The sequence below is a fragment of the Cebidichthys violaceus genome, unplaced genomic scaffold (genome assembly GCF_023349555.1).
Source record: "Cebidichthys violaceus isolate CVI_PGR_0920_01 unplaced genomic scaffold, fCebVio1.0.p SCAF_7, whole genome shotgun sequence".
Classification (NCBI taxonomy): domain Eukaryota; kingdom Metazoa; phylum Chordata; class Actinopteri; order Perciformes; family Stichaeidae; genus Cebidichthys; species Cebidichthys violaceus.
This window is the reverse complement of record NW_027176927.1, coordinates 16,627,278-16,640,239: the sequence shown is the minus strand read 5'-3', so window position 1 is coordinate 16,640,239 and position 12,962 is coordinate 16,627,278. Positions and strand designations below refer to the sequence as shown.

Below are 12,962 nucleotides of genomic sequence, written 5' to 3'. Positions count from 1 at the left end.
TAATAAGAGTGCATAGCTGCAGAGAGGAGGGACTACCAGTGGGAACATGGAGAAGGACGGGAGAGGAGAGAAGAGGAGAGGAGAGGAGAGGAGAGGAGAGGAGAGTGGAAGAAAGTGAGGTAATCGGGAGTCATATGGCCGTGTCAAACAGCTTCCCCGGTAACTCCCGACAGCCCAGCACTGCGTCCTCACGCCTGCTGCACGGCGGCCAAGGAGTGAGGTAAGGAGGAACAGGAGGGACAGGAGCATGAGAGTCTGTCAGAAAAGCGCCCGAAGGTCGGAAAAATTCAGTAAACTAAACAGAGAAACTTCACACCAGCAGGCTGGACTGAAGGTGAGGAGGGCAGGGAGCGGGGTGACAACAGACAGACTGACACCGAGAGATAAAGACAGATAAGGTCGGACAGATTATGGTTAGAGGTCTGGTGGAGTGGGCTCTGGTCTGGGAGCAATGATTTACCTGCCCGCCATCCCACTTGTCAAACCCTTTACAGTCCACCACAAATCTGAGCTACTCGAGGGAGCGTTTGCCAGAAAGCAGTGTTACCGCTGTTCCACACGCCTCCAGAGCCGGACCCCCAAAACAGAGCATGTATGTGATGAGACGGCTCCGTGGGAGTTTGTCTTCTTCTTTTTTTTTTTTTTTCTCAACGGAAAGGTGCCGAAATGAATTTCCGACCGCAGTGAGACATACTTTCCGCTGCCATCAACAATGGATAGACACTGCCAATGCTGTAAATATTTTACAGAACGCACAAAGACAAGCGGGCGGACGTGAGGCCAAACACATGGATGGATGCACGGCAAACACACAAAGATAATTACATTTTCCACAGCTCCTTCTCAGCATCGTCTCCTCATTATGAGAGTTCGGTTGTCCGTGCGTATCAAAAACCAGTAAAAACTGTAAATTCTTGTACATTCTGAGCATCTGTACGCCGATGTTTCAATACAGGATGTACAACTTCTACTTTAAACTCCACGTATGTATTCTTATTACCTGATGTGACCGACAAAATGAACAACTCTTGTATATAAATCTCATCTGACACGAACAAACGTCTCACTGTGCCATGAGCACTGCGCACGCAAGATACAATACAACAATGAGGACCAAAAAGAAACACCATGTTTTGAAGTATACTGGGGGAACCATATATGGGCATTTCGTGTGTGCAGACATGTTTTGGTTTTGAGACAAAAATCCGTTCATTCCCGCTCTTTAATAAAAGGTCTGCACATGGGAAACATGATTGCTGTGATGTGGGGCCGCAACTGAGGTCAACGTCAAAGACGGATCTAGTAGCCTAACAAAGAGACACAAAAAGCAGTCTTACAGATACGTCGCCGCACTGGTCGATGACGGTGATGATTTAGATACGCCGCTGACCGCCATCGCCCCTGCACCGCCTTCATTCCCCCCGATCCACTTCCTGGTTTATAGTGCGCTCTCAACAGGCCGCATGGGAATTCAAAAACCAACAACATTCCTCCCCCGGAGCGGGTCTACCAGCCTAATAAACTGGTTCCTAAATATTTACCAGACCCGCCTGCTTTACTTCCACTGAGCCAAAGTTATGTCCCATAGAGAGTAATTCAATGCAAAACTCATAACCACTTAGTAAGACATTAATCTTTGACCTCTTTACCCTACGGACTGAGATTTACCATGCAGTGTTGAATTAATGCAGCAGCTAGTTCAACATTCCTCCAAAGACAAAAACAACATCCAGGATGAAATCTCATATTTCGAGCCTCAGTCCAGCAGTAACCGTTTAGAGGTCTACTTATGTCACAGGTAGCAATTCAAAGCCGCAACTTCCAAACTTTTAAAGCGTTTTACTGGATGCCACAGGTTCATCGATCCATCCGGTGATTTATGAGCCGACGCTTGAGAAAGCGGAGCGGCTCTTATTCAACTCAGACTTCCATTTTGGCAAGAAACGACTGCAGTCTAGGGTACCAGAACAGACCAGGATCTTAGCCAGGGAGAGTATTTATGAGAAATAGTCCGCCCTCACATTACTGTCAGCTGGCATGTTACCGTAACCAGCGACGACTGGCCCCATGTGAGGACCATTAACGGTGACGATGGGGAGACTCAGACTTCCAGGAATAGACGGACCGGTCTCTAAATCACCGTCAGCAAATGAACACGCAAATGCAAACAGACTCAGAGAGATGCAGCCTTGTGTGCAGGTACACACACACACACACACACACACACACACTCCTCCACTCTTCACCCCATTCTTTTTTTTTTTCTTCCCTCAAACAAAGCCGCAGACCCTCTGGAGCACACACATGATCTGTGCACTAGAGTGCTATCACGTGCGAGCGATCATCACGCCTCAGATGAGCAAAACACGGGGCAGATGTGGAGCAGGGAACACACTTGACCACTAAATGCAGCTGATTTACGATATTCAAACAGCGCATTCTTCACAACAAGTCACTTGAGTCACAGTTATCAACATAAAAGTAAATCAACATCAGCTGATGTCTCATATCCTGTTTTTCCAAAAAGGGACAAGCATCCGACACGGTCTCCCATATCGCACGAAGACAATGTTTCATATCCAACGCAACCACAGTAAATTATAATGCACGGTAAAATAGGAAACCCACCAGACCCCTGCTGGGGAAAAGTGAACATTCTCAGTTCCTGAAAAGTGTGTCTTTGTGGGGTTTGACTTACATATATGCCAGTGGAGGGTTCTCCAGGAGGCAGAGACCCAGGACTTAGGACAGGGGAGTTCGCTAGACTGCAGAGCTCCGGGAAAGGGTTGGGTATGGCCGGGAGGGACGATGTCCTCAGCTGCTGCTCCTCCTCCTGCAACCTCCTGGACAACAGGACACAGGACAGAGGATAACACAGTCAAACACACGTCTTGCATTAGCTTGCGCTCGTCCCTGATCAAAAAAATAGTACGTGACCTGGAACAGCCCCTTGAAAAGTGAGATGGGAAAACTTTGAAATGAGAGCTGCTGACACGCGTGAAATTTATTAAGAGTTTGGAATTAATAAAGCATTGATGTACAGTATCCAGGCTCATGTCTGTTTCCATCTGATCTACACGGAATAAAAAATCTCCTCGCAACTGGAAATCACAGACCCCTGCAGCGTGCCAGCTAATTCTCTGCAATATTTATCACACATCAATATTAAATCAAGACATCACTTTTAAATCAGGCACATACAGCACAGTGGAAGCTTGTGGCCTGAAAGAGAAATGATGATTTGACAGCTGATCATAAACTTTTCAGGATTTTTTTTTTTTTTTTTTTTAATGGGCAAGGGCCGGTTTCTGAAATTCTAGCTAGCTCAGAGAATCACTGTGGAAGACTGGTTCTCTTGCTCTCTTTCTCCCTTCCTTTATCAAACCGTCTCTCTGTAGAACCCAGCGAGTTCAAAAGAGAACGGGCCTTTTGATGTCGTCCCATCTGAGCTTGAGAACAGGGTTATCCAGAGGTCAGCCCTGAATAATAAGAACTTCAGAGTCTGTGCGTTTGAAAGAGAGCGAGAGAGAGAGAGAGAGAGAGAGAGAGAGAGAGAGAGAGAGAGAGAGAGAGAGAGAGAGAGAGAGAGAGCTCATAAGACAGAATACTCCATTACCTGATCATCCCTTTTCTGTTCAGTCATATACTCCACAGGCGAATAATAGGAGCTGACACCAGCTCTGCCGTGAACGCCTTTGTGTTTGTGTGCACACTGTACGCATGCAGCCATACTTCTGTTGCCTTAGTGTGTATGTGTGCGAGTGAGCATATCCACTTCTGAATGCATACAATAACAGCCTCAGGGAGAATATGGGGTTACTATTCTTCAAATTGAGAGAGACATTTGCACTTGGTACAAAAAAGAAATGAGATTTTTTTTTTTTTTTTACCTTTCTCTCCCCGCTGGTGTAGTTTGAGACAAAGGGGGAGTGACAAGGAGAAACGGGTCATTCAAAGGCTACGGATAGGGAGCGGGGAGGAAACGCTATGCCCAATTATCGAGAGGGTGGTGAGGAATGATAGTGTGGAGTGAGAGGCTTCTTTTCCTATGTAGAGCTCTGCATGTGTGTGTGTGTGTGTGTGTGGAAGAGAGAGGCTGGAAGGAGTTAGCTTAAAGTTTAGTGGCATACCTCTGTTGCCCAAGTGCATGTGTCTGTGTGTGTGTGTGTGTGTGTGTGTGTGTGTGTGTGTGTGTGTGTGTGTGTGTGTGTGTGTGCACATGCACAACTGAAGTATTATTTCATATGGCTATCTAACAGCATCTTTAATTCTGATGGGGCCTAAGTTGTGTTTGAAGTCACGGTCAAACCCCTGATGAATGAATACAACTTTTACTGACAAACAGCAAATTCATAATTCCCTTCAATCGTGTGTTTGATGCATTCAATGTCATTTTCCTAAAGCTGTAACGCTGACCGCCCACCCCATCAGGCTTTCCTCCAAAGCCACCCCCCCCCCCCCCCCCCCCCAACAACAACAAACATGGCCGTGGTTATTACTCACAGCCATGGAGCTGGTGGAGGACTCACAGTGACCAATAAGTACGCGGGCAGAGTGCGGTTTGTGTGTGAAAGGCCCATTAAGAAAGCAGACAGGCCGTCTTCATTCAGACCGAGTGAAATGATTGAAAGAGTCCAGAGGGTATCTGAACTGTAGCTGCTGTGTGTCCGCAGACAGACCCAGTCACAGCCACATGCACCGGATTTCAACAATTATATGAATATTTCTAAAATAAATTATCTTTAAATGAGGATTGATCAACTATCAAAATAGTCTCCATTTAATTGAATTAAATGATTCATCTTAATTTATCTTTAAATTATCTTCAACATTTAAAAAGTATAACTGTGACTCACCTGTCACAGTTGTACTTTGGTGTCACTAATGTTGCCTCAACAAGCCACACTTAGGGATGAAACTACATCCCTTAGGATACAAGTAAAGTATCGTTGGACATCCCTACAAACCCTAATATCAGAACACTGCTTTTCTATGACGCACATTTCTATTCGCCGCCATAAAAAGTCCATCCGACTGTGAGCTGCTGAAGAGGGGCAGAGCAATGCAGAAACATCGATATCTGTATGCGGGGTCACCGACCTGACAGCGAGAATGTGCATGGGTTGTGACCGTCGCAGGCTGCTTCGGGACGAGTCCGCAGACGAGGAGGCGGAGGGCGGCGGAGGGGAGGCGTGGCTTAGCGCGTGCGAGTGCTGACCCTGCCGAGGCTGGTTGTGTTGCATGTGGTGGTGTGAGGAAGAGATCTGTCCATTGTGCAGTAGTGGGGTGGACTCTGTCTGCTGGCCACTGCAGGTGGAGTACAGGCTCTCCAGCGAAGAGTTCATATCATTCACCAGGGCCTCTAAGTCGACGTCATCCTCTGGAGGAGACAGAAAGAAAAGGAGCACATCAGTGGCTGAATCTAGAGAGAAGCTGGTAGTGAAACCCCTGCAAAATAAAGTAGTGGAGAGGTTTCAGAACGTGTGAGCAAGGAACAGCGTGGAGCAGAAAACACAACACGAAAGCTGGAAAGAAAATCAAACCCCAAATGCAATAAAACACAATAAAAGAAAAATGAAAGTAGTATAAGCGTGCTGTTTTGGTTTCAAATAGTTGAGGTACACACACACACACACACACACACACACACACACACACACACACACACACACACACACACACAAAAAAGAAGTCCCTGGATGTTGTTGGGACTTTCCCTTTCTATTTCAGTTTCTCTATCATTTCATTGTGGCCTGGATTTGAACCCTTGACCTCAATTTGCCCCACCTTAATTCTAAGTAATATAAAAAAAAAAAAAAAGGAAAGGAAAACACTGGCATGCACAAAACACACACACACACACACACACACACACACACACACACACACACACACAGGTAACCAGTTTTGCGAGAGCGCTCAATCAGCAAGACTATCTTGACTAAGTACATTGTGCTGCTCTGGGAGCCAAATCTCCAGGGATAACAGGTACAAGCACCGACCTGTCTGTGACGCCGCTCGACTCTCACCACCGGGGTTCACAGCGGAGGCAGCGGCTCCAACTTCACCGCATGTATCAAACATTCTGCTTTTTAAGAAGGTCTGTTAAAGCAGGATGTGGGATTCTTTTCAGAGGGGGACTCTACCCTCAAAGCCTCTGTGGAAACCTCTCGGCCCGTTTCAATTCATGAAGAGAATTCTTCAACTGAGCGTGTTGCATCAAAGTTTGAAGTGAAACGCTCTCTCTCTCTCTAATTGCTTCATGCAGTGAAAGTTTTATCATCGGGGTAAACTGGGTGCATAACTTTGTTCTTTCTAAATTACAATCTCCTGCGGTGACTCATCTTATGATTAATAATCTTGGATATGAAAAAAAGAAATCTATCTCATGAATTCATCTTCAAATCTCTGTTTTTTTTCAGATCCTTCTGTCTGTACTGCAGGACACAAGTACACCACCAGGGGGAGACAAGCTCCAATTGTACAGGGCAGGTGCTCTCAAACGTATGGGGACCATGTGAAGGAACCCCATATGGACATATAGGGACACAATCTCAAACTTAAATAACGTTCATCATAATGAAACATTAGATATGTCCTTACACGAAAAGGATAGGGAACCATCTGATCAGAAGCAATGTTCATGAGCATTTGAAGATTCAACGTAAAGAATTAGCGCTATCCTCTTCAGCCAAAGCTCCAGGTCCAGCCGATGGTTCAAAAACTAAGCTTCTCGCATGAATGAGTGAATGAAAGCCACACCTTAACTTCCACCGTGAAGTCCTGCTGTCAGAACTCCAGGGCTTTAAACGCACCCTGCACCGTCACGTCCCCACAGCTCAGGGTGCAGGACACCCGACAGCTGGACCGTGCGAGGGTCACGCCGCCCTAAAGCAGCTGACAGTCCCAGCGCTCAGCGGGAAGCTGACGTCTGCAATTTGACTGATGTAAAGTTTTAAAAGCACCGGCTTCAAAGTGAGCCCCATAGCCTGGTGAGAAATCAGTTTCCTGTGAAAGTGTACGAGATGTTTATTCTACAACAACAACAACAGGAGCCACAGGTCAGCAGGACAGCCAGCATCCCCATCTCCTTCATGCAGCAGCATAGCTGTGGCTCCAGCACTGACGCTCAAATCCACCTGAAGACAAAGATTCACCTTTAAAGAGCTTCTTTTTTCTTTCTGAAAACGTGTCGGGCGGCTGCATCACAGGTGCCGGTGAATGGAAGGTGGTTAATCCGTGGGTATTAATAGTGACAGGTAAGCTGGAGCAGCTACTTATAGATGGATAGCCTGGAGAGCTAAAGAGCTATATACCACAGGACACAGGGTTCATCCGGGGCCATGCACCGGGCTAAGGACAGGCAAAGACACCTGTGACACCGGCAGCAGCGACGGTAATGTAAAAATTAATAAATGTAAAAGTAGGACAACGTAATCAAACAAATACACCCGAATGCGATAAATCAGAAACTACATCAAAAGTGAGCAAAACTCCCAAAAATGACTTTTTCCCCCTGAACACAACATCTGCTCGTCATCCATGGCTCTCACCAGGTGAGACGTGTTCCCTCGAGCTCCAGAGAGAAAATAAGTTTCCTCATGAGTCTGACCTACTTTGGCCTCTGGATGGGGATCGGCAGGAGAAAAACACCACCCATAAACCCACGCGGGGGGGGGGGGGGGGGGGGGGGGGGGCGTAGGATCGCTGCGTCATTAACGACCAAAGCGATCGCAATCGCGTGTGCGTGTCACAATGGGGCTAAACAAAGGCGTGCGTCACACGCCCGGGTGTGTGGCTGACAGATTGATGACACAGACAGCATGCAGGCCGGCACGCACTGGATTTACACGCATTGGAGATTTGGAGCAGAGAGACAACTGTAGTTCCTTTCTTCGACATGGAGCACGGACACCTTTATGTCTTTGCACACCTGGCCCTACGATATATCACGGCATCAATTAGATCCTCTCCAAGAGGCACGCAGAGCTGCAGAGCTGCAGACGGAGCTGTTGACAGTGAGAGTGTGCAGCTGCGCTGCATCGCTCCAAGCTTTGACACCAAACACCGTGGATAATATCAATACACTGTAAGGATCAACGCGTCGCTGTGGCGTGAATCCACACCCAAGGCCTGGAAGCTAAACTCCCCACTCCACACTCGTGAGTTTAAAAGGAAGCGAGAATCTATTGAGACCTGTATCCGGCTAAAAGAGGGATCTCTGTGGAGCATCATGCTGTGGCTGTGGCTCAATGCAGCAGGTACAACGGCACCAAATGGGTCCGAAAAGGGCATTACGCCTGCTAATGCTGTGTAACAAATGGATACAAGTAGAGGAGACAAAGGGAAGACCTTTGTGTCCAAAACAGCCCAAGCTTGCTCTATTGTCTGAGCCACACTACTCATTCACACCACTGACTCCTGGAGCAACAGAGTTACAAGCAACCCAGAAGATAGAAGAGGGAGCAAACGTCACAGACTTAACAACTGTAAACTCATGACACCTCAGATGCTGAGTGAAGTCAGGACTGCAGCTCCAACAGAAGACCACCAACTCCAGTCGTCCACCCTTTTCTCTTTGTCTTTTCTCTGAGGACAGAACCTGGTCCAGACGTCATGTTATCACAGGATTAAGTCCCTGAACCTAGAACTATGAGAACACAGGCTCTTCACTGGCCGCTCTGCCCTCCTGATTCCAACTCAATGAAGTAAATGAACTACTTTCTTGTCAAGGCATGATTTGCATTCTTGAAAGCTGTCTTAACCCTTAAGGACCCACGGTGACACAGCAGTCACAGACACTTTCAGAAATGTAGTTTTATATCCCCTGTAATTTAGCTGGGTACTTAATTAATATGCTTTACTGACAAGAATCTTAACACAAGGTCCACTTACTAGCTGCTTCTGAGCGCTGGTACTGTAAGAAAGACGTACAGAGTGGAAACTTATTCAACCAATTATCCAAACACCCAAAAAAAAACCCCATTATAAAATCAAAAAGAATGAAACGGACGTACCGACCTCCTCTGGAGTAGTTCCAGATTTCACATGTGGCCCGTTGAGCAGGGAGCAAGTACTATAAGCCAACAGACAATGAACTCAGCTACATGACTGGAATCACTCTGGCGTGTGCTGGGGAGAAACAACAAAGAGGAGACAGCATGTGCAGAGTGCGAGGCCGTGACATCGCATCTGTGGGGGACCGGAGAGGACTCGCATGTAGCATGTGTCACGCCACGGCTCGGCACAACGCCGCCTCGCCATTCCCACACCCATTTAAAGAAAGACTGCGTTTTCAGGCCAACTGTTTTGAGCTTTGCAAAACACATCACAGTGAAACGTCTTCAGCAAATTTACAGATAACAATATTTGGGAATATTATCGCGCGGAGCAACTTCTATTTCAAAACACGGGCTCGCAACAATGCGCCGCTCCAAACGGCGTCTCACTCCAAGCATGTGAAAAAAAAAAAAAAAAATGTCAGTTCATGTTCCAATAAAGCCACAATGTTCCCTCCAAAATTAATAGGGTTATGACTGTTCTAGCTTAATAGCGAGCGCAGCAAGAAGCTAGTGGCTCTAGTTGAACCCTGGAAGAAACAAAGAGAGGGTTGACTGGAAAACAAGTTTGCCAACGTCAGCAGAGATTATAATCCCACTAATGACACCAGAGGAGCCGGGGCTGAAATTCACAATCTCTGCTCAAATGACACCCTGTTTGAGCCGCACACGCGTAACACGGCTTGTGAAACAAGCTAAGGTAGTACTACGAGCTGAAGTGTCCCTCATTACTTAAAGAATACAAAGATAAGAACGAGTGAGACGGGGGAGAGAAGGAGACCTGAATAGTCTGCAGTGCTCACCAGTGCTCATAAATCAGGCTCCCAACACAAGTCTGCCATAATCTACTGTAAAAACACAAGAATGAAATATCATTATTCAGACGGCGAAAGCAAGAATGTTCCTCATCTAAAGTCATCTCCATTCTTCGGCCTCCCCGGTCCTCCTGAGTTCCCTCCATCGCGGCGGATCCTGAAAAATGACAATGTAATTTCTGCTCCATTTATTTCCCATGCCAGGGCCAAGCGTTCTAATTCGCCCGTCGAGTCCTCGCAGACTCCCCACCCTCACCTCCCATGCTGAGCCAATATTGTGCTTAAATCTCATGCTCCGATTGTCTTGGATGAACCCTGTATGGCACAATTAGATAGACGACGTAATTATAATGGCACCCTGTGTCCGCGCAGATCACCCTTTGAACTGCTGAAATGTTTACAGCGGAAGAGACCCAAATATATATTATCCCCCTCGACCCACCCCCGGCCCAGTGGAGGGTAATGAGCAGCAGGCCGCTCCCCACACTGTACTGAGAAGACACACACACACACACACACACACACACACACACACACACACACACACACACACACACACACACACACACACAGTAGCAGATTCCCAGGTAATTTCTATGACCTTTTTGTATTCCCTTACAAATGAAAATAAATGGAGAATACACAGCAAGCTTCTCTTACACCGAGTCCATGTACAGTAAGTCCCACTACTATGACAAATCATATGTAATTTGATTACAGAGAACAACAAAGTAAGCTCTTCTGTGTCATAAAACACCAATGTAACCCAGGAGTATTCGATTGAATGCAATAGTACCAGCACACACACACACACACACACACACACACACACACACACACACACACACACACACACACACACACACACACACACACACACACACACACACACACACACTTCTATTGGAGGTGGTGGACCAACCTTGATGGTTTGGAGAACTCCGATTGGCTGATTGCTGGAAGCTCGGACCAATGATGTCAGCTTGTCTGTGATTGGAGGACCGGTCGATGTTGTCTTGCTGTGGGACAGAGACAGAATTTTTTTTTTTTTTTAAAAATGAATATTTTGTCACCCCACTGGGAGCTTTGTTACAGGAGCTAAACATCCTCTACATGACATTTAAATGTGGTTAAAATGATCTTAACGTGTTTCTCTCATGTCATTCTTTCGACATGTTTCTCATTTGGAATGCTACAAGTAGGTCTAAAGTACTCCGTCGACAGCGCCGGTGTGAAAACACTGCTCCTTCCCACAGTGTGTGAACACGGCCAGGTGTGCATCAGATCACCAGATACCACTGAGTGACAAAGTCCTCACTTGACCTTTCTAGTTCCATTTCCAGAGAAAATAAAACACACCTAACAGCTGCGTTCAACTGCATTTACATGAAGTTAGATTTGTGTCTCTTAGCAACAAACTGCCTCAAAGACGTTCCTGAACGTTTGTCTACAACATTTTCATTTCTTAGAGCTCAAATCAAAAATGCTTTACTTACACGACTTAATGAGCAGTTGGAAGAGAATTGACCACAGTGAGAATAAAGCTCGAGGTAGAATTCCACTCCGATGACTCGTTCCTTCAAAATAAGGGCTCAGTTGGATAGTTTGGAAATATACAATCCATGATTTGAAGTGATTAGCGTTCCTCTCTGGTGTCTACACCGGTGCCTACGTTCAGACTGAACTGGATCTAATTGGAAGTTCAACGTCACCCCCCCCCCCCCCCAACCGCTCTTCTATACTGACTAACCCAAACGCATCCAGTCATTGCGTTGCATTGTTCCGTCTTTGTATTGTCTTGTGTTCCAGCCGTCTTGGTCGGATCGTAAAAAGAGATTTTGGAGCGTAATGGGTCTAACCTGCTTTTGTAATAAAAAAATAAATAAATAGTAGAGTAACCACCGCATCCCCCATTTGTTCCCATCGCATAGCGAGCGCCGTCATCACCACACACCGTGTGGGGGTCCAGCTACCAGACTGTGACTGATCCCTACCCAGTCACCCAAACAGCACTGGGACGCTGGGATGGTACAGCACAGCGTTAGAGTGTGTGTGTGTGTGTGTGTGTGTGTGTGTGTGTGTGTGTGTATTCAGGACAGGATGGTCATGGTTCAGCTCCACTGAGCAAAAACGTGGGGACTCTTTCACACCATGTACTGGTCTTGAATGCTGTTTTGCATGGCTGTCTGGGGGTAAATGAGTTAAAAAACACACACACACACACACACACACACACACACACACACACACACACACACACACACACACACACACACACACACACAGACACTAAAGGACTCTTAAAGCACACCTTGATCTCTTTTGTGGATCTTACCAACAAAAATTCAAACCCAGACAGCCTTTGATGCCTCAATAGACAATTGTTGGAATGCTAACTTGGGGATTTCATCCTATATACACTGAGCATTTAGCATAATTCTCAGCCGTGCCATTGCCTTACTCTGCATTTGGTTATAGGTGTATTGAAGCCCATGAGGCTGAGACTACAAAGAGGGGATGAAATAAAGGAAATAAAGGATGATGAGAAAAAAACACAGAATCTGTCACACTGTCTTTTGTGTTGCATTTTCTCATCCTGTTTCTCAGTCTCTCTCACACTTATTATTTTACACACACACACACACACACACACACACACACACACACACACACACACACACGTTGCTTAAGTTCTTAGAGCGGGGGTCAAAACAGGACTGAGGGTATAGGCCAAGTTTTGACAAGTAGCATGTAAGGGGTCTTTCATATTGATGTGGAGTCAGTGGGCCCAGGGTTCCGCTTGTTAAAGGGGGTCAGGAGAAGGCCAGAGACAAGGTTTACGGCGCTGAAAGCAGGACAGACACAAAGGTCTGGAAACGAGAAGGAAGAGACGGAAGACGCACGTCAAAGCTACGCCTTCAGAAGAGGTCAGATTAATGTGAAACGTCACCACCAGGGATGGAATATGAATCAATAGTTGGTTCACTGAGAGGCTCAGAAAGAGCACCAGGGCCCGTCATAATCACACCGCTGCAGCTGAGAATAGACCGGATCCATAAGAGCGTTTCAAGTCTATCAGTACACATTT

The 12,962-nt window shown here is 46.5% G+C and overlaps 1 protein-coding gene across 3 annotated transcripts in view; it reads right to left on the bottom strand.

Annotated features, from left to right (window-relative positions):
- The window catches only part of grb10b (growth factor receptor-bound protein 10b), a 54,226-nt gene that overhangs the window by 25,426 nt on the left and 15,838 nt on the right, over positions 1–12,962 (bottom strand). The window contains exons 3-5 of one of the 3 annotated variants that reach the window (XM_068735072.1): positions 10,797–10,893; positions 5,101–5,380; positions 2,699–2,843 (exon numbers count right to left, since the gene is read on the bottom strand). In XM_068735072.1, coding sequence (XP_068591173.1) covers positions 2,699–2,843; positions 5,101–5,380; positions 10,797–10,893 — 522 coding nt within the window. Of the gene's footprint in view, positions 1–2,698; positions 2,844–5,100; positions 5,381–10,796; positions 11,217–12,962 lie in introns of those variants that run through there. The other 2 variants (XM_068735071.1, XM_068735070.1) reach the window with 2 other exon arrangements.